Source organism: Sprattus sprattus (assembly GCF_963457725.1).
Source record: "Sprattus sprattus genome assembly, chromosome: 15".
NCBI classification, from domain to species: Eukaryota; Metazoa; Chordata; class Actinopteri; order Clupeiformes; family Clupeidae; genus Sprattus; species Sprattus sprattus.
The window spans coordinates 6,941,083-6,964,008 of NC_137913.1; the positions used below are offsets into that span (position 1 = coordinate 6,941,083).

Below are 22,926 nucleotides of genomic sequence, written 5' to 3' on the forward strand. Positions count from 1 at the left end.
CTCTTCTCTTTCTCCGCTCTCTCCCTCTCTCTATATATCCCTCTCTCTCTTTCTCTTCCCCCCCCCCAAGTGTCTCTCTGTACATATGCTCTCAGTAAACTCTGCATTCATTATTCATCAGCATAAACCGAACAGTCTTCCTGAAAAGGAAATGTCGTCATGGCTCAGTATGATAAGTATGTCTTCCCACCCGTATTCAAATGAGCACTCAGTCCTGGTATCCTAATTCCTCTTACACGTTCATGTACAAGCTGCAGAGCTTCACCTGGGTCTCCTGTGGACATATTCCCCTTACAGTACTCTCCATCAACTGGTTAAAAAAAGTCACAGTAATACAAGGCTACAGGGGTTCATTGTTGTGAGTTGGCCCGTTGAGCAATAATGACCTTATGACTCGTTTGAACCCCAGGGGAATAGCGATGCGTAAATGTTTACCGTGAAGTATATCACTTTTTTTTTGTATTGTGTGTGCACAACAGAGAAAGACTGCTTTCAATTGAGAGCCTTTTCATCTAAATATGTGAGTGTTTACACACAAACACTGTAGAGTCGTGGCGCTGGGTCTGGGTCTGGTGTTACTATAGAAATGAGGAATGTAGTATTAACATGCTTGTGGGCTGTGGGCTCTGTTGTAGAGGTTGAGGTAAATAAATAAAGAAGGTTACACTAATCTGGCTGCTGCTGGGGACTGCACCCTATTTACAATGTCTTAGCTGCATTGCATTCTGGGGAGAATGGAGACATCTATTTTCTTATCACAGTTTGATCAAAACAAACATGTTACACACTATACCACCCACTTGAAACACACATAAATCCACAAACAAGCTAGGTGATAGCTTACCTGCATCTGTACATAATCTGTGCCTGTGTTTTTAGTTTTAGTGCTTCATGAAACAACAGCTTCAGTGACACCTTTGAAAAAACACTTTTACGAGAGCTGCAGGTTTCCTCTTTCTTTGCTGTGCTGCTGAGCTTTAAGCAGACATCTGGAGTTGTGGAGTTGATAGTAGATGAATACTTTATTTATCCCAGGGGAAATTTAGGTAACGTTGTTTAGGCAGTATTGAGCTTTAAACCGACGTCCAGTGCTGTGCAAAGCGTTCAGCTGTGTCAGCAGCTTGTTGTCTTCCCACCTGCAGGCGATGCGGAGCGACTGATGCCTGCAATGGCAGAGCTGGACCTGCAGGCCCTGATACCACCCCTCCAGCACTCCAGCCACCACCACCACCACCACCCCCAAGCCCAGGGGCCCAACCTGAAGATCTGACCCAGCCCTACCTTCTCCTTCCCTGGCCTTGCTTCAAACGGGCCTCCTGGCTTCACTCTGGGCCCACCATGGGAGGATGCCTCTCCAAAGCCAAACCAGGTGACCCTCCAGCACCCCACACCCCCACACCCTCCAGCACCCCACACCCCCACACCCTCCAGCACCCCACACCATCCAGCACCCCACACCCCCACACACCCACACCCTCCAGCACCCCACACCCCCACACCCCCACACCCACACACCATCCAGCACCCCACACCCCAACACCCCCACCCCCACACCCTCCATTACCCCACACCCCCACACACCCTCCAGCACCCCACACCCCCACACCCCGACACCCCCACACCCTCCAGCACCCCACACCCCCACACACCCACACCCACACACCATCCAGCACCCCACACCCCCACACCCCCACACCCTCCAGCACCCCACACCCCCACACACCCACACCCACACACCATCCAGCACCCCACACCCCCACACCCCCACACCCACACACCATCCAGCACCCCACACACCCACACCCCCACACACCCACACACCATCCAGCCCCCACACCCCGTCACCCCCACACCCCTCTTACCTCCATTAAAAAAAATAAACGTAACCTACCCCCTTTTCAAATCCTGAAATAATTGGCACCCAGCTATATATAGTTCACACAAATGGCTTGCCTGACAGGCCTCCACACAGCATAGGCGTTTTTGAGGAGGAGGAATTTTAATGCTCTCTACTGCAACTGCATGCAAGAGGATTACATGTTTAAAAAATATGAGTATGGTTTCAAATATTGCACAGTGTAATTGCTGTTCGTCCTTTGATGGCTGAGAAGAAAGAGGCCAGTGGCTGTCAGGTGGGCGTTCCCGGGGCTCGGCTGCTCAATGCAATGGCTGTTCTGCTCCAGGGGGGGGGGGGGGGTTGGTGTGGGGGGGGGAGAGCTTTTTTGGAGAGCAGAACAACGACATAGCAGTCAGGCCACCGGGGGAGGGCGATGGATTGTTTTTATGTCCAGTTGCTATGTGCGCGCAGTGTATTTTAGATTTAGTCAAAAAGGCTCTTAACAGATGTAGATATATACAGTACCAGTAAAAAGTTTGGACACACCTTCTCATTTTTTTTAGAAGTTTTTTCTTAACTTTTATTATTTTCTACATGGTAGAAAAACTTTTTTTCCTAAGTACATCATTCCATATGTGTTCTTTCGTAGTTTAAACGTCTTCAGTATTAATCTACAATGTAGAAAATAATAAAAGTAAAGAAAACGCTTCTCCAAAAAATTAAAGGTGTGTCCAAACTTTTAACTGTTACTGTATATATTGTGAGAACCTGGAGGTGGAGAGTTGTTCTCTGAGGTGATGAAAAAAGGGATAGGGTTTGTCCCACTTCACCACATATAGCCACCCATGCTAAAAATGCTGCGGTTGCTTAATAGGGAAATAAAAAAGGTCATAGGGCATAGAATGTGATACTATGTGAGGTCATAGGATATAGAATGTGATACTATGGTGAGGTCATAGGGCATAGAATGTGATACTATGTGAGGTCATAGGGCATAGAATGTGATACTATGTGAGGTCATAGGGCATAGAATGTGATACTATGTGAGGTCATAGGGCATAGAATGTGATACTATGTGAGTTCATAGGGCATAGAATGTGATACTATGTGAGGTCATAGGATATAGAATGTGATACTATGGTGAGGTCGTAGGGCATAGAATGTGATACTTTGTGAGGTCATAGGATATAGAATGTGATACTATGTGAGGTCATAGGATATAGAATGTGATACTATGTGAGGTCATAGGGCATAGAATGTGATACTATGTGAGGTCATAGGGCATAGAATGTGATACTATGTGAGGTCATAGGGCATAGAATGTGATACTATGTGAGTTCATAGGGCATAGAATGTGATACTATGTGAGGTCATAGGGCATAGAATGTGATACTATGTGAGGTCATAGGGCATAGAATGTGATACTATGTGAGTTCATAGGGCATAGAATGTGATACTATGTGAAGTCATAGGATATAGAATGTGATACTATGTGAGGTCATAGGGCATAGAATGTGATACTATGTGAGTTCATAGGGCATAGAATGTGATACTATGTGAAGTCATAGGATATAGAATGTGATACTATGTGAGGTCATAGGGCATAGAATGTGATACTATGTGAGTTCATAGGGCATAGAATGTGATACTATGTGAGGTCATAGGGCATAGAATGTGATACTATGTGAGGTCATAGGGCATAGAATGTGATACTATGTGAGTTCATAGGATATAGAATGTGATACTATGTGAAGTCATAGGGCATAGAATGTGCTACTATGTGAAGTCGTAGGGCATAGAATGTGATACTATGGTGAGGTCGTAGGGCATAGAATGTGATACTTTGTGAGGTCATAGGGAATAGAATGTGATACTATGTGAGGTCATAGGGCATAGAATGTGATACTTTGTGAGGTCATAGGGCATAGAATGTGATACTATGTGAGGTCATAGGGCATAGAATGTGATACTATGTGAGGTCATAGGGCATAGAATGTGATACTATGTGAGGTCATAGGGCATAGAATGTGATACTATGTGAGGTCATAGGATATAGAATGTGATACTATGGTGAGGTCGTAGGGCATAGAATGTGATACTTTGTGAGGTCATAGGATATAGAATGTGATACTATGTGAGGTCATAGGATATAGAATGTGATACTATGTGAGGTCATAGGGCATAGAATGTGATACTATGTGAGGTCATAGGGCATAGAATGTGATACTATGTGAGGTCATAGGGCATAGAATGTGATACTTTGTGAGGTCATAGGGCATAGAATGTGATACTTTGTGAGGTCATAGGGCATAGAATGTGATACTAGGGTGAGGTCATAGGGCATAGAATGTGATACTATGGTGAGAGTCTCAAAGGTGTTCTGCAGAGAGATCACATTTCAGCAGGGTCCAGAATATGAGATTGGACAATTACAGCGGTTGTTTTTTTAAACAGATTTATAAATACTAAAAACTAGCTGTCATGGTTCACAAATGCTTAAATGATGTGAGTATGAGGACATCCTAGCTGCTCAGGTCATCCACCCATCCAGGGGACCCCCAGCAGCAGCACATGTTAACACAGCATCTTACACTCTGCTGGCCAGAAGTGGTATTTGACATGTCCCTGGGTGATATTTAAGTGTTTGGAGTGACTCACTCCCAGACTTACAAAGATGACAGCACCAGTGCCAATTCAACTGCATGTCAGACGTCTCTCGTACCTTCTTACATAAGTACAAAGCCTCAGTGTGCCTGTGACGGAGTGCCATCACAACACGTGAGTGGGGTGACTGCTCTCTCCTTTCGCTAATGTGACTGACATTTTGCATGAAAGTTTTCAGTTGTGAACGACTAGAATGAGGGATGTGAGTCGGCCTGTTTTGTGTTGCGTCATTCTCACAGTGTGTTGTAACTTGGTGGTTGGAACTAGTTCTGACAGCTCTGCTGTACTCTTTCATGGTGGGGTTGTGGAAAAGTCCTCGTTCCTGAATTTCCACACATTTCAAATGACGGTTCAGCCAATGTTAAATTATTTTGGCACATTTATTTGTGTATCTTGCTTTAGCTTGTTTTCTTTGAGACCCATTACATGAATGCAACAAATCCACGACATTCAGTGTAAAAAAATGAAATAACTAGAGATTACTTTGATGTTTTTTTTTTTAGGTCCCATTAAGTAATATTAGATCAATTCATTAGTTCACATTAACAAAACATAGTACCCTATCTAAGATGTATTAATGCTGAAGTAAAACTTGTATTCACACAAACTAATGGATTGGGGAATATTTAGATTGCATTGGATATAAAGTGTAATTCATGAGTAACATAAACATAAACAAATCATTAACATCCACCCTTTACAGCTATTGAGGTAAACAGACACAGGCCTATCTCTGTAGGGATCCTTTGTATGTTGTCAGACACTTATAAAAACAGTATGCACCTGTTAGAGTAAACAAGTGGTTCAACGCATGTGCTTGCCCAATGAGATTACATAGTTTAGTCATTTGCAGTTGGCTGTCGTGGCGTCATTGCTAGACCGATTTTGATCATTAATTAAGTTTGGTCCCAAAAAGACCTACAAATTAATTATTAAAAGGCAATTATCCATTAATTTATTTATACATATTTTTTTCATTGTCAAAGGGGTCTTGCCCTGAAACGTTTGGGAATCGCAGCGCTAAAGGATCTTGCTATGGTGATTCTATTAAGTGGATATAGAGTACACTTGGGATACACTATACTCGGTATGGTGATTCTATTAAATGGATAGAGAGTACACTTGGGATACACTATACTCAGTATGTCCGTCCATGTGTTAGTGTTCCACTGTGGCATTGACATTGTTTGTGACACGTGCACCCTTACAGGCCTGTGTCTGTTACAGCTGGCATGCCTCAAAATGGCCCCGCACACACCATAGCCATGTCATAGTCAGCATAATGCCAACAAATATGTCATATAATAATAATAATAATAATATAATATAAGTATCATGTGTCAGCTTGTAAAGGAGACTAACAGAAGTCATAGCAACATTAATGAATAACTTGTTAAAGAAACTTGTCATGGTCAAACCAAAAGAATAATTAGGCAGAGTGTAAAGATGATTTAGTAAGGTCTCTGTATTTGTATTAGCTGAGAGCCCAATATTTCATATAAATGAAAGGGAGAGTGTTTTTGAGTGACCGAGTCTATATTTTATTTATTTATTTCACAAGTAAACACATTGATTTAATAACTGAACACATTTCAGATTAATTAAGTGAATGAGGTGGTGAAGGTAATATAGCTACTGCTGCTGACCTGGATCACTGCTTTGTAAAGCATGCTAAATAGGAATTGATAGACTTATAATGAAAAATGATAAACACTAATTAATCTAGTTCACCTCCTGTGTCAGTAAACAGAGGTTATAATCTGAATACTGTATCCTGTGGTAACAATCCACTTCCCTGAACAAACTCACAGGCTCTAAAGCAGCCTGGAAAAAAAGACTATAGCTAATAAGCTCTCCAAAAAACTACTGTTTGTTTAAATCCAAATTGGATTTACCCTGGTCTGGAAATTCAGTAAAAAGAGATTGAGACCTGTGTGGATGTGTGGCGGCACTCTCTGGCCAGAACAGAATTAGAAAGGGAAATGAAAGAAGGCCCTAGAATCAGGCCAAACGGAGAGATCAATGAACTCATAAATAAATATCAATATTTCTGTGACTGGCTGCGAGATGATTGTTGGCACCCTGTCGTTGTATAAAATGATTGTGGCACAGACTGACAAACTGTCATGTCTACTTTCTGCAGTGGAGATTCCTCTGTTTAGATCCACCACCACCCCCCCCCCCCCCAATCCCCCCACCCCCACCCCCAACCCAACCCACAGCCCTGTACCAAACGTCAGTTCAAACACAGATCTACCCCTTGAGCCCATGATGGCTTTTTCTCTCCTTTTTCGTTGCCTGCATTTACTACAGTCACTCTTATGATTTTCCGTTCATTTTAATTAAGAGTCGCACAGCAGGCTGGAATTCCAGCCAGATTAAGTCGTAAGGAGCGGACGGTCAGCACATTTTTCCGGCTGAGGAGAGTTCTCCTCTCACTGCTGCAGAAAGAAAAAAACGGTTACACAATCACTTTTTCAGATGGGGAAAATACTACAAGAGATGAGAGTAGCAAAACAAGAGCAAAAGAAGAAGACAACGCTCCAGCACAAATGTATCACACATTAGGACACAGAACGGCTTCACTCTTCTTCTCCTTAATAGCTTTTTCATGATCTAAGTTTTTCAGAGGGTGATTTCAGTGCTTATTTCTAAGCCCTGACAGAATCCAAGAGAAGAGGGAAAATCGTAAGGTGGCAGTGCTGTTATCATCTGTGAACGGTTCCTCAACCACACAGACTGAATGAGTGGTAACACTTAAACAGCCTTACCTATTATGTATCATGTGCTGTGAGTCTAATTCATCAAGGGCCAGGCCTGACAATACCCTCACACAGATACTACATGTCCTACATGGTGATTGGACACTTGACATTGTATGGGATGTTGTGTAACATATTAATAATGCTTTCTTTGGAGGAGCCATTGTTGGCATGTGCTGCATATTTATGAGCGTGCCACTGCCATCTCTTAATGGCGGCTTGAGCTGTCACTTCAGTGATTAATGGGACCTCTCTTTCAGCCAGGAAACATGCAGACTCTTAGGAAGTACGGTTTATGTGATGTGCATACAAAATGAATGTCATTATTCTTATTATTATATTCAACAGATTAGTTTAATTTACTTTTGAGGTGTTGAACATGGTATATAAAATCATGGAGGCCTCCTCTTATCTGCTTGGCAGTTCCATGACAGCAACATTACCAGAAGTTGTCAAAGATTGTTGAAAAAGGCTGTCAACGAGCTAATGTGGTCATTCTACTGAAAGGGCACTTTTATCTGTGACTGAAGCATTGAGATCAGCAACAGTCGTTTCTCAGTCACAGGGCCTGATTTTATTAGACTTGTCAGGAGCCTTTGACACAGTGAACCATGACATCCTTCCCTATATGCTGTCCGAACTGGGAATTTTGCGGAGAGAACAAAGTTGGTTTGAATCGTACCTCAGTGGACATACATTCAGAGCGTCTTGGCGGGGACAAGTGTCCAAACCTCCCCACCTCTGCATGTGTACCTAACCTCAGGGTTTGGTACTTGGGCCACTCCTCTTTTCTGTTTGCAACACTTCCTTAGGTGACGTCATCCGTTCCCATGAGTTCTTCTTTTGCTGTTATGTGTATCATACTCTACTGTACTCATCTTTCCCCACCAGATGACTCCACAGTATTGGCTGACATTTTCTGCATAATTCAGAATAGTGACATTTCAGTTTGCATGAGGGATTGTCACCTTCAGCTCAATCTTTTGAAATCTGAGCTCCTTGAATTCCCAACCAATTCGGCTTCATTGACCCCAACTAAAACTGCATAAAACTTGTCAACTTAATTTTTATGAGTGTATAGCTTCTTTCTCAAGAACTTGCCCGTTCACGTTCGGAAGATCAGACCTCTCACACAACTTCTTGTGCCCTTCTTGGGCCCTGGTTCTTTCATTACAATTTTCTCATTGTTGTCTTTTCTGATTTTATCCAAATGGTTTTATAAGTCGCTTTGGACAAACGTGTCTACTTAATACCTTAATTAAAACTATAACCTTAAAGGAAAAATCTGCATACCAACCAAACATGCATGCAAACCAGTCCTGTGTTTTGAGCCCTGTCCTTTGCCTGCAGTAGAGGTCAAGGTGGAGCTCACCCTGCTGGATAAAGAGAAAGAGGCCGATGTGATGATGTCTCCCAACGGAAAGGCCAGCCCCTTCTCCGACTGCAGACCCAATGGAGCCCTGGGTCACGGTTCCGATGAGGACGCCGCGGCCACCCTCAGGCCCTCACACAAGCCCCGGGACTACGTGGAGGCCACCGTGTGCCATGTGAAGGACCTGGAGAATGGACAGTAAGTATTATCACACCTCAAAACACATCTATTTATATCTGCCTTCACCTAGTCCTGGTTTCTGTTTTTATTTCTTTTCTGTATTGTTTTTAGAATGCACTGTTTTAATTGCGATTTTGGCACTCCTATTACCTTGCATTATTGTTGTGACCTTGTTAAGCACCTTTAGACCTCTTTGTTTGTGAAAGTGTGCTATAAAAATAAAATCCATTATTATTATTATTATTACAGTCCCATATTATTATTAAGGCCACCGAGATGTGTGGTACCATGCTGTACACTGAGGATTGGGTCACTGGTCATCATTAGGCAAGCACAGAAGGATGACTATGGCAGAATTGAATCTTTTTTTTTTAAAGTGAAAATGAAACAGATAGAACTGTCATGATGATTTGCTTGTTTGCTTATTTAGCAATTATTTCTATAACACACAGTATGTCACATAGCAGTTACGCCATGTCTAAACGCACAGTACATAACACTTTTCTAAACAGCCAGGAGGATACCATCTTGATTAGTTCTATGATCCACAACCGACATTCAAGGTTCTTGTCCCTCACACAGGATGCGAGAGGTGGACCTGGGGTCGGGCAGAGCTTTGCTCATAAAGGAGCACGGAGAGTTCTCTGCCATCGGGCACAAGTGCCCGCACTACGGGGCTCCACTGGTCAAAGGTGAGGAGATCTGTCCTGTTCAGGTGCCAGATGGTGTTGCAGTGCTCATTAGGGAGAGAGCTCTATCATTCGCTGACCTTTCTCCTGTGGAGAGATTTTCTCTCCCCAGGCAAACTGTTTTAACATTTAAATGCGCATCTTCTGTATGGCATATAATGTGAACGTTTACTCGTCAAAAGCTTACTCATGTACTTTTTCAAAATGATTTAAAAAAAAGATTTAAAAAAACAATTAAGAGATACCAAACATCTATATAAAGCTTACTCTAACAACCTTGGTTAAAAAACGATTTGTATGGACAATTCTTTGTGTGGATGTTCTTTGAAGAACAATGTTCCTGCCAAAAGCATTTTAAGCTGCGGCCTCTACAAGAAATGCCCTCACCACAAGTTTTGTCGTTTCCTCCAGGTGTCCTATCTAAAGGGCGTATTCGGTGTCCGTGGCATGGTGCGTGTTTCAACATCGCCACGGGAGACATTGAAGACTTCCCAGGCCTTGATAGTCTACCCATCTTTCAGGTAACCTTCCTTTGTCTTCACCCTGAGGTATGCGCAACACTCTCAGTACGGAGGAACTAACTGGCACCTTGACTAGTGCTTAACTTGCACTTCTGCACTTTTTCTTTCTATGTCGTTTTCCTATTTCTAATGTAAAGTAGTATTTATTGTTACGCCAGGTTTTTATTGCTCTTAGCTTGACTGTTCTCTCCCTTGTACGTCGCTCTGGACAAAGGCGTCTGCTAAATGACTAAATGTAAATGTAACTAAAGATGGACCTGCGCCCTTTCTCTCTCTTTGGTTCAGGTTAGAGTTGAAAAGGACAGGGTGATCATTCGAGCAAACAAGCAGGTGACACATTCCCTCTCTGTTTACAATATTATCTGTGTGTGTGTGTGTGTGTGTGTGTGTGTGTGTGTGTGTGTGTGTGTGTGTGTGTGTGTGTGTGTGTGTGTATGTGTGTGTGTGTGTGTGTGTCTCTGTGTGTGTTTACGGTATTCTGTGTGTGTGTGTGTGTGTGTGTGTGTGTGTGTTTTTTGTCTCTGTGTGTGTTTACGGTATTCTGTTTGCAAGCGAATTCACTTCAGTCGGAGGATGTTGTACAGCTGGCTCATTAACTTTGTGACCTCACTTCCTGTCCAGGCTCTTCAAACACAAAGACGGACACAGGCCATGTCCAAGTGTTCAGCTGTCATCAACTCTAACACGGGCTTCAGCCATGTTCTCATCATTGGAGCAGGTGAGAGAAACAGTAAAGAAACATCTGACCACCACTCCAATGTGCCATGGTGCCACTATTGAAATGATGAGCAACAATTTAAGTAACCTTGAAGTTTAAAAGCTATGTTTTTTATATTACAATGATTAGCATTAACCACTTTTTAAATCAGTCCTCTACAACTGTCAGCTACAACAGAGCCCCTTCCCTCTCTCCCGTACCCTATCTCCCCTTCCCAGGCCCAGCTGGACTGGTCTGTGCTGAGACGCTACGACAGGAGGGCTTCACCGATCGCATCGTCATGGTCACCATGGACAAACATCTGCCGTTTGACAGACCAAAACTGAGTAAGGTTTGTACAGACGCTTACCACTCACCAGAGACTTAATTCCCAGAGCATATTTATGACCTATGTTCATTATGATTTTATTAATTTTAAACAATTTTAAAATTAAATTGTATTTATTATCTATTTTAATTTTATATTCTCCAATTTTTTGTCATTAGCAGTTATTTAGCAGTTATTTAAGTTTTAAGCACTTTTTGACGCTTATGAAATGATTGATCCCCAGTCCCTGGAAAGCACTGCAGAACAGCTCCGGCTCCGATCCGCTGAGTTCCTGCAGACCCATGATATTGAGCTGCTCACAGAGAAGGAGGTAATACCTTACGTGCAGAGATTAAGAGCTATTATTGATCACCCAAGTGGTCTATTATTTTATAATAGTCAATATGACTCTCATCCTAACTACCATCCCATTTTGATCTCAAGCCATGTATGTTCTTTGGGCATCTCAGGTTGTGTCTGTGGATGTCAAGGCGAAGACTGTGACTTTTCAGGATGGCTTCAAGATGGAGTACAGGAAGCTGCTCATTGCTACAGGAAGCAAGTAAGTCTTCTCTGACTTCATATTACACTAGCTGTCTCAGGCTCTTGCCTTGACAGATGTGAAGGACATCATCAACTCACCAGTTTGGACATAACATTAAAAAAACCTGTATTTAAACATTACATGTGTTGCATGTATGTTATCTGTATGCACATATGCATACATTTATATTTGAACACAGTTGACTGAAATGTATTTTAAAGAACCAGGGGTTTCTTCTGTGGTTTAATAACTTTTATTGTGACATATTCAGGACCCTGTGACTCAAACACTGTGCTTTGTGGCCTACCATGATTGGTTCTATGTTAATAAGCAGATAGTAATTGGGTACATCTTAGTATGTAGTCACTCTTTGGATACTACTAAGTGGGCTGGTACTTCTGTGACTAAGTCTGTGATTGGTTAATTGTGGTGGGGTGGAAGTTTCAGGGGTGTTTTCCAGATGTTAGGCCAGGTATTTGTGTGAATTATCGCTTTCATTGAACAGAACTTAATTAAATAAGTTAAATGTAATTAATTAAACAGTTAATTAAGGGAAGTGTTGTGTTCAGAGTTCGTTTAATTGGGTCTAGGGTTCAGGGGAGTCTTCCATCTTCACTATCTTCTTCCACCTTTTTCCTCTTCCTGCAGCTCTAGTCTTTTAATGCAGCTGTAGTCTTGTAATGAGTTGGTTGTACATTGTCCCCTGTCTAGGGTGCCACAGGAGGGCTTTATTACAGTTGTTGACTTTCATTTCAGGATGTCACCTACTCTGGTGCTCTGCGTGTGTCTTGTTTCTTCACAGCAGACCTTAGTAGAAATCATAGAAGCTCTTTTTTTAAAGCTTTTTCCATGTTTAAAACTGGTTCTAAGGGCTTCTTCTCATCTATGGAAGGTCTGTGCCTTTGCCTCTCTGTTCAACTGAAAATGCAGCTGGGTCCCCTACAAAAGAGGTGATCAGGCAGGCTTCAGCTTCTCCCAATTATCTTGGTTCTTGTGAAAATCCATGCCTGCCCCACAATGGAAGACAGCTATATTCCTGGCCTTGTTTGCTGTGTCTGTGACTACTCTGGTTTTATTTTCATCTAGTGCCGTCACTACAGATGAGTATGTGCTCTGACTGCCATGCCATCGAGACTGGCTCTTTGGCGTTGCTGTCAGAGTGCAAGTTTGGCACCCTGTAGACCTGGGTTCAAGTGCGGGTAGGGTGACTACGCTCTCCCTTCGCTACACACTAGAATAAGGTGTGGCTGTTCCCTGAAGCCATCAATCCTTCAGATTAGTCAGTTGATTAGTCAGTAGACATCGCTGTTCCTTTAATCACATGCTTGACTGATATTATTTCAGTGTACTGATATTATAAGAGTGTCCTACTCCTCTCTCTCAGGGCTTGATGCATCCATTTTTTTTGGTCTGGTTAGATTCCCCTACCACTCCAAGAATGCAGTCCTTACCCTACACTGTGGTAATTTCCTTCCTATTTTAATCCTACAAAATTCTTGCCAACTCTTTTTACTTTTCTCCTTTTCTCCAGTTGTCACCTTTTTGGTTGTTTCTGCGCTGTCAGGAAGTCTTCCAGTCTCCTTTCCCCTGATTCCACTCTCACACCATCCCACGTGGCGTCAAAGACTCTCTTTGTGTTGCCTGACGTATTGTCGTCACAACTACACCAATATCAGGAATCTTGCCACTGGATCTTGATTTTTTTTTTGTGCTGATGTCCAGGATTTTTTGCACCCTGAAGCTAGTTTCTCCCAAAGCTTTTGTTGTCCTGGCAAGCGCCTTCATTTCAAGCACCTTCACTTTCTGTGCTGCTTGGACTTTTCCAGCGTCATCACTTCAGCTTATCCTGTCATCTGAGACTACTTATTGAGTCCATCTCTCCCATTCATACGTTTTCAGTCCATCTCTCCCATTCACAAGCTTTCAGTCCATCTCTCCCATTCACAAGCTTTCAGTCCATCTCTCCCATTCACAAGCTTTCAGTCCATCTCTCCCATTCACAAGCTTTCAGTCCATCTCTCCCATTCACAAGCTTTCAGTCCATCTCTCCCATTCACAAGCTTTCAGTCCATCTCTCCCATTCACAAGCTTTCTACGGCTTTTGCAGTTTTGTGACCTCTGCACTTAAAGTGGCAGTGACAGTGGCAGTGACTTTCTCAATGGTATATTCCTGTCTCTTGCAAGCAAACAAGAATCTCACTGGCTTGTTTTGTACTTCCTGGACTCCTTGGATGTGATGAGGCTTTGCTGACCTTTGAACTATTGCAACTCTAACTCCTCAGCGTCAGCTGTGCCGTGGCGTTCCCTTCAGTGCTTGGCCTTCAGAAACTCCTTGAAACCTTTGGTCCCTTCCTCTACACACTGCTCAATCTGGTTTTGGCACACTAGCAGATTTTGAACTTTGAACTTTGAACTTCTTGGGCCTTGTGTCTTGCCTTCTGGAGCTTAGCAGTTTTCATCTTGAGTTCAAATGCCTGACTTGCTTACATTTAGTCCTTTAGGATTTTGTCCACTGAATTTCTGCTTAGCCTCTGTCAGTCTCTGAGTCTTGGATCGTTCCCTCTCTTCTACAGGTTCCCAACCTCGTCCTCCAGAAGTAACTTTTTAGTCTCTTTGTTTTCAGTTTGAACTTCATTATAGCCAACCATTCCATCTGGATGTTAACTTTGAATAGTCCATCTTCATCCAGGGTTGTTTTTGTTTAAAGGAGAAGAAAGAAGGTATTTTTTAACCTAGGCCCTATTTTCCCTCCTTCTGTTGCTTTCTGCCTGAGACAGTCTCTGTGTGCCAGCTTGTCTGGTCCTGCAGCCTATTTCCTGCTGCTTTTCAGTTTGTTGGGTTTGTCAGTCTGCTATGGAGTAGTCATGTTTGATGAAAGTGTTGATGCTTTGGTGACCGCGGACTCTGTCTATTCAAGGCTCTCATAAGACCTGTGATGTCCTCTTGACATCCGATTCGTTTTCAAGGTCATCTGTAGGCTATCTGCTGGCCATCTCTACTAAACCAGTCTGAGATTTTTAACTACCCCAAAGGCATGTCAAGGGAAAGGGGGAAATGTCCCCGACGGGTAAAGGGGGTAAAGTCTCCTATGTCTTGATTGTCCTTTTCCTCATTTTGAAAAGTACTTGGATCAATTGTTAAGTTCTGACCATAATACAGATTTCTCCTTGTTTCTTCACCTTATTCTGCATCCATCTCTACAATTTCATATTTGTATTAATGTGTGCTTATGTTCCTTAAAGGCCCAAGCCACTGAACTACATAGGAAAGGACGTGGAGAACGTGTTTCACCCCAGGAACCCTGAGGATGCTAACAGCATAGCTCGGCTAGCCAACAACAAGAACGCTGTCATCGTGGGGACGTCATTCATAGGTCAGTGTAACAGTCAATCACACCCACTCATACAATGTCATTTTTCTTTGAGAGAGTTATTCTAATGCTTTATTCCAATCCCCAGGCACATTAACTTGACACAAATTATAAGGTGACTTGGAAGTAATTCTGTTTATGATGTTGGATGGCTGACATTATAAGGAGGTGATCAATGTTGTGGTGTGATTTAGGTATGGAGGTGGCAGCAGCCCTCACAGACAAGGCCCATTCGGTGTCAGTCATTGGAAGAGAGGTGATCCCCTTCCGGAAGGTTTTTGGAGAGAAAGTGGGCAAAGCCATAATGAAGGTATAACTATGATGAAAACGTAGACGACCATCTGAGCGCACTTAAAAGTTCTCGCTATTCATCATGTTAATGTGATTCTATTATATTCTATCGTAATAGCATATGCACAGACAGTCCATTTTGGATTTGCTGCCCCCCCCCCCCCCCCCATGTAAAGTCTTAGCTTAAGACCTACTCTTAAAATACCCTTGATGATTTTGTATGAACAATGACACACGAGACAGGTCAATTGCAGTGGCGGTCCGTCAGGGCCTTCAAGGCCTTCTCTGCTGGCCTAAACATCATCAGAAAATAAATGTAATAAAATAAATTTAATTTTAATATTTTCTTTTCATAAATATGTATTAAATGATTCCCCATAGTCCATTATCTTCATTTCATGCTTCCAGCGTTGTTCATTAATGTTAGAGCTTTCATCCAATCATATTTCCGCTATCATGTGTTGCCACGCTCCTTGAAACCTTCCCCGAGAACAGAAATCTTCCCTGAGGCCTTCAGAATTCACATTGAAGGCCCGTGTACATCTGATTGGCTATCACAACTTGCTGTTTCATTTCATTTAAGTTGAATGAACTGAAACAGACAGTTGTGACAACCAATCAGATTTCGAGTTGGCGACACTGGGCCTTCTAGAAGGCCCGGAAGATGTCTTTCCTCGCGTTGAACGTGACACGTAAACGTCCTTTGATTGGATACTGAGGCAGACCGGTGCAGTGCTTCAGTGCTCAGTTTAGCTGGCTAAAACGACGTACATCGGTTTCAATGCTTATTCTTCTAGTTGTTTCAATTGGTAAGACTAAATATAATTACATCAGTGGCGGCTGGTGATTTTTTTTTTTGGTGGGGCTATTTGAGCGGGGGGTCTGGGGGTTCTCCCCCATAAATTTTAGAATTTCGTAGATGTGATTTCCTGCATTCTGGTGCATTTTCGGGTGGCCAGCCGGAGATCCCAAATCATTCACAATGATACATTTGTTGTTCGCTATTCCATGTAGGCCAATAAATTAAAAACGAGACGTGAGCTGTTGATGCAGAGAAGTGCTGCTCAGTTTTAAAACAGCCCCTTGCCTATACCAATAAAATAACTCAAACCAGTCAATACCAATGGTCTAAAGACAATATTAATATATCTGCCATGTAGAAATCAACTGTTTCACAGGTAATGATAATGAACAAGTTACATGTTTATTATGGTCCATGTCCAGATAGAAGTGCCAACACATAACGATAAATTATACTAGGGAACAACAGTTTTTTGTTACTACAACTACTACAACAATTTAGTTTTTTTAAAGACATGTATACTGCAGCTGTATGAGTATGAGAAGAAAGATTATTTTAACTGGTATGAAACAGTAACAGCTCACAACTTAGAAACAACAAATTGCACTCTTGACCGCACATGTTTTTAAACGCGTTCTGACCAATGCTTCAGTTCTGTCATTCCTGTCTGTGTCCACGAACTGTCTATCACACGCACTTGTTTTAAACAGCAGGCAAAGAAAACAAAAGATGGCATTGACATACCCACAGCTAGCCATGCCTTTCGATCGAACCAATCTCGGGAAAAGCTTCTGGTGTATGTTTTCCCCTTTTCTCGCGTCTGTTGGGTTATTTTCACTTCTGGCTTGTCTGGTCCGAGTTGTTTAACAATTAGCTTTTCCGCAAAAGTTCTTCTTCCAAAGGGATGCAGATGTAAGGATTTGACTGAATTTGGGGCTAGCTGAGCTCCCACAACTACATCCGACGTCACCATGCTTAACACTTCTCTGCTAGAATGGAAAATACCTGTTAACAAGCAGTGGTGCATCTTGGTAGGGGCTCTAGCCTTCAGCGCCCGTAACCCATAAAATTCCTCGACGATGATTGGCGGATGTGTATTCTTTTTTGCCTAGCAACAGGGGAGCCATTGGCTTAAATACAGCACACACGGGCTGATCGACCAGGAGCCCCGGCAAGACATCCTATTGGCTACTACACCAAAAATGATAAACGTTCACGTTTTAAACGTGGAACTTGAAAGTGAATGTAATGTAAATATAATTGTGGAGAGTTCTAAACCCATTCTAAAGCAAAATCATCAATATCATTGTATTAACACAGGTTATTTTTTCAAAATGAGAGATTATTTAAAAAAGAAAAGAAAAGAAAAACAGGCAGTCAGGTCAGCGGGGGGGCGGAGCCCCAGCGCACCCTATGGGCGAGCCGCCACTGAATTACATTAACCAACTCAAATAAATTAGTTTACACAAACTTGATAATTCCAGTTTTTGATACAATTACAACGCCATTTTCAAGACGGAACTTTCAAGAAAAACTGGATATCGTGAGGATGGGAAGTTTAATGAAACTGCTTTGCAGGTGGGACAATGCGATGTTACTTGTTAAACTTGTTAAACCTCACTTTGAGTCACAAAGGCTACTTTTGGTGGACTTAATAAAACTTTGTAGACTAATCCCTGAAAATTGCCTTTTATTTTTAAGTTGTGACAGTAATATCCAAGCGATCATATAACTTAGAGTTTACTACTCTTAATGTATTGTTAATACGGGTGTATTGATTTGAAATGCTCCGGAAATATTAATAAAGTCTGTTGTACTCGACTATGTTAAGGTGATGCAATGCTCACTTATACTGCCTTTCTGTATAAAATATACTGGTTCGAGAGCCATGGCGTCATAATGATGGTATTAGGAGGTGGATTCACTCAGTTTAACATCGTGTAGGACATCGCTGAAGGCCTAGTCGTGAAATGCACGGACCGCCACTGGTCAATTGACATCACTTTCCTTTCAATGCCTCATCCTGTGAACACACTTCCCTTAACCCCACGTATTTTAATTCCTCCTTCCGCAGCTCTTTGAGACCAACCGGGTGAAGTTCTACATGCTGAATGAGGTGTCGGAGATGCGTGGCCATCATGGACAGGTACCAATAAAGTGAGAGACTCGGCTTGGTATTAGGAAGCCTACACCTAAAATGGTGGTTTACTGCATTACCTGACCAGTTTTCGTCATCGTTCCACTGAAAAACTTTATGGGGAGGTCTTTGTTAAGGAATCCCCTCCATGGCAATTACAGCTGTGAAGGAACGTTTCAGCCCTGTGTTCAGTGTGTGTGTGTGTGTGTGTGTGTGTGTGTGTGTGTGTGTGTGTGTGTGTGTGTGGTGTGTGTGTGTGTGTGTGTGTGTGTGTGTGTGTGGTGTGTGTGTGTGTGTCTGCGTTTGTGTGTTCAGTGTGTGTGTGTGTGTGTGTGTGGCAAAAGGTGGATATACAGCCTTCACAGAACCTTCTAGAACTTAACCAAAGTAGGGGGTACCCTGGTGTGTGGTAAAAGATGGGTCATCCAGCCACCTGCACACTCCCATCTTGGGAGTCTGGGGTCCACCTACTGTATAGTCATAGGATACTCACTCTCAATATACCTCATTTGGAAACACAGTGTGTAGCCTGGAGTTATTTGACAATACTGAAATATGTAAAAGACTCACTGGAGGCCAGGGTGCCTCCAGCTGCAATTAGCAGAGTATCACACAGATACCTAGACTGTTTACTTGTTTACATTCGATGTGAGTTTTGATACCCATGTGTGTGTGTGTATGTGTTTTGATACCCATGTGTGTATGTGTATGTATTTTCTCATGGAGTTAAAAGAAGTGGTCCTCAAAAGCGGCAAGGTCCTACGAGCTGACGTGTGCGTCATCGGTGCCGGTAAGCTCATCAGCTGGTTTGCCTCAGTTTACCAGCTCTCCGTTCCCACTACAGAATATATCATTATTTTCACTTCTGGGATATTTTACTATTACTATTTAACGACTACTCTACTGTCAGGTTGACGGTTTAGAAAAGCGTTATTCTTCTGAATAAATGAACTGTTATGAACTTTGTTAAATGTCCTTGCAGGTTCTGGTCCAGCCACTGCATTCCTGAAACAGAGCGGCGTACACATGGACTCCAAGGGGTTTATCACCGTCAGTAAGGTACTGAGGACCCACTAAACCTAACCCTATCCCTGTATCACCCTGTATCTCAGTAAGGTACTGAGGACCCACTTAACCTAACCCTATCCCTGTATTACCCTGTATCTCAGTAAGGTACTGAGGACCCACTTAACCTAACCCTATCCCTGTATTACCCTGTATCTCAGTAAGGTACTGAGGACCCACTTAACCTAACCCTATCCCTGTATTACCCTGTATCTCAGTAAGGTAATGGGACCCACTAAACCTAACCCTATCCCTGTATTACCCTGTATCTCAGTAAGGTAATGGGACCCACTAAACCTAACCCTATCCCTGTATTACCCTGTATCTCAGTAAGGTAATGGGACCCACTAAACCTAACCCTAACCCTGTATCACCCTGTATCTCAGTAAGGACCTCTGGACCCACTAAGTAGCAGTGCTGCACCAAACACCTTTCTCAAACTTTTCACATTTCTTAACGTGCCGAATACTGATATCAAAATGCCCTTCCTCCTCAGACATTGCAGACCAATGTGGAAGGGGTGTTCGCCGGGGGAGACGTGGTCACGTTCCCTCTGTCCTTGCGCAATAACAAGAAGGCCAACATCCCCCACTGGCAGATGGCCCATGTGCATGGTAAGATACGTCCTCCTTTTGTCAGGTGACGTGTCCTGAGTCCCGTATCGACCACACAGACGCTGTCTTTGGTTCATATGCATTTCCCTGTCTTAACACCTGTCTGAGACCAGTGGCCCTGTATAGACAGATATTGACTATGGTGATGAGTTTGATTCCAAGGTAGATTGATTATCTAAGATTTTTGGATACTGGTGTCTGCCAAATACATATACAGTATACATTCAGTAAATATGCTGTTCTGACCTAATGTAAATATACCTATTGTAAAGAGTAGGGTTGCTAACCCCAGTGTTCATTCATTCATTCATTCATTCATGTAAATATTGGTATGCCTGTGTGTCATTGACACTCACACCAAACTCAGACCAGCTGATTCAAGACTAATATTTACATTAAGAGACCACTTTCACTCTGTAGGGCCCAGTAGTAATAAAATACAATGCGTCCCTATGGATGTCCTGTTTTAGACACGTCAAGCTTGTCTTGGAAGATTAACCCTCATGTTGTGTTCACAAGGTCACATGGTCAGAATTGATCGGCCTCACATAGATGGTAATAATAATAATAATATAATGTAATAATGTAAATAATTGGTATGGATCTATTTTGATTAATTGTAAATGTCTTTTTGAACGTTTTCTTTTAACAAATACATAATTTGTAGTCAAGCCTCTTTTTAATAATATGGTACCACTTGGTTTTATTCAAAATAACATACAACTATTGAAAATAAAAATCACATGATTATTAGAATTTTGTGTATTTTACAACAATCATTTTTTTTGTAAATGCTAGTACAATCAGCTGCTACGTTCAATCATGTTGTGGCTTAAGTTCTAATGGAAGGCTTATTGGAATGTCATTGTAACACGGCGTAGGAGCGGTCACTGTGAGCTCTCCTTTGCTCTTATCAGTGGGAGCAGTCACTGAGCTCTCCTTCGCTCTCATCAGACTTCTCTTATCAGAGTCTGATTAATGATCGAATGCGCTTGTGCTTTTCTGAAGGGCGGGTGGCAGCTCTAAACATGATAGGAAGACCCACGGAGGTGAAGACTGTGCCTTACTTCTGGACCGCCATGTTTGGGAAGAGCATACGCTATGCAGGTAAAGCTATAGGCCTAACACAAATAGCATGTCCCTTTTTCATTTCTTTATTCATCAGAAAATAATTCTGCACAGGAATGGTGTGTAGCCCATAATATGGTTTTTGTTGTTTTTTTTTAACCAAAAAAATGTATTTGTTATGAAGCAAGTCTACACAAAGAAATACACGCTGACAGTCATTTTCTGATCACAGGAAAGGAAGATAGTATTTGAATATGGTCCACTGTGCACCATGTGTGCAATCCAAAGCTACAGCTAAAAATAGAGCTTGAAAGAGCATGAGGCACAGATAATGTTCGTATTTTCAAGTCTCTTCTCGTTTGTTGTCAAGGATACGGAGATGGGTTTGATGATGTCGTCATCCAGGGAGATTTGGATGACCTGAAATTTGTTGCATTTTACACAAAGTGAGTCTTCATTTCCCTCGGGATAAATAAAGTATCCATCTATCTATCTATCTATCTATCTATCTATCATTTCAAAGCACCTGAGCATGTTTACTGGGCCTATCTGCTTTAGGTATTTCATGTTTGTTTTGGTTGGTTTCTTTCACAAACACACCTCATACCAAAGTAATATCCTTTTTTAGTTTCCTAAAGTTAAGTATCAATCTTCTATACAACCCTATCTCCAGAGGGAGCCATTTAAAACACTATATTTTACAGGATTAAGTTGACTGCAAACACACTGGATCCTTCCCTCTGGTCTATTTGTCACTTTCTTAAGATGTTTATATACGTAATATTTATATTTTCATATATGCTGTACATTATTTTCACTTGGTATGCACAGTTAAAGTTTTATATTTACCACTCATAAAACCAAAAAGTGGTCATGTGTTGAAATGTCTAAATACAAGACATTTTTAACAAACTCTGTGGAGCAAATAGTAATTGAATGATTTAAAACAATTGTCCATTTATACAAAAGTTCAATTTAGTGCACACCAAGTGGAAATAATCAATGTCGAAAAACCAAATGTGGATATTTACGTCAGATTTGTTTTAACGAAACCACTATGCCAGTATATTACCAAGTAAGAGTTGCTACCTCTTGTTCCTACCTGCAGGAGTGAGGAGGTGGTGGCTGTGGCCAGTATGAACTATGACCCTATTGTGTCGCGTGTGGCAGAGGTCTTTGGCTCCGGAAAGACGATTAGGAAACGTGATGTGGAGTAAGTACAATTCCTTTCATTAAACGTGGCCCCACGGCAGCATGAAGAGATACAATGAGCGTTTTATATTTGTGATATTTCCCCACACACACACACACACACTGCAGAATAGTGTGAGACCAAATATTGCCAGACACACCGTGCAACAGGATGGGTTGACGTTACTGTCTATCTGGAGTTAATGTATTCAAAAAGAAAACGTACAATTCTGTCTTACTGACTTAGAGAAACCATTTCCTTCTAGTCGGCACAGTTTTCCTTTCGTACAGCTTTTGAGGACCATATCTGTGCCGTTTCTCATGCTTCCAGTATGTAGAGTATTAAGCCAAGTATGAAAACATATTCCTGCATTCAAACTCAAAATAGCCATCTTTGACACAGTGCTTTTCTAGGCTAAATCACCCATAACAATCCAACATACTGTATCATATTTACCATACCTGTTAGAGTCAATTTGCACAGGAAAACTGCTTGTAAATGAAATATACAGTATGTGAATGAGAGAGAATGCAGCATTGTATGTGCAATGCTAACCTGCTCCCACCATTTGTGTTACAGAACAGGGGATATGTCTTGGTTAATAGACAAGGGCTCACAGTGAGGATCTCATTGTCTTTTTCAAACACCAGGCTACTAGTGACTACTAAAACATTTGAGGGTTGCGTGAAGACTGGGGGGGAAAAAAAACGAAAGATGGAAAAAAAAGCAAAAGACACTCGTGGTGCGGACTGAACAAGAGGCCTGGCCCTGGACGCAGGAGACCAGATTTTTG

The 22,926-nt window shown here is 42.1% G+C and overlaps 1 protein-coding gene across 1 annotated transcript; it reads left to right on the top strand.

Annotated features, from left to right (window-relative positions):
- Window positions 1-1,338: 1,338 nt before the first annotated feature.
- Window positions 1,339-22,755, top strand: aifm3 (AIF family member 3; the record flags this gene model as incomplete). Its single annotated transcript, XM_080852501.1, has 19 exons — window positions 1,339-1,369; window positions 8,614-8,833; window positions 9,398-9,507; window positions 9,916-10,025; window positions 10,311-10,355; window positions 10,647-10,743; window positions 10,962-11,074; window positions 11,295-11,381; window positions 11,521-11,612; window positions 14,837-14,967; window positions 15,159-15,274; window positions 18,132-18,203; window positions 18,921-18,984; window positions 19,177-19,253; window positions 19,756-19,873; window positions 20,882-20,980; window positions 21,312-21,387; window positions 22,050-22,154; window positions 22,713-22,755. The coding sequence occupies 19 exons, from the start codon at window positions 1,339-1,341 to the stop codon at window positions 22,753-22,755; spliced, it is 1,806 nt and encodes a 601-aa protein (XP_080708627.1).
- Window positions 22,756-22,926: the final 171 nt, after the last annotated feature.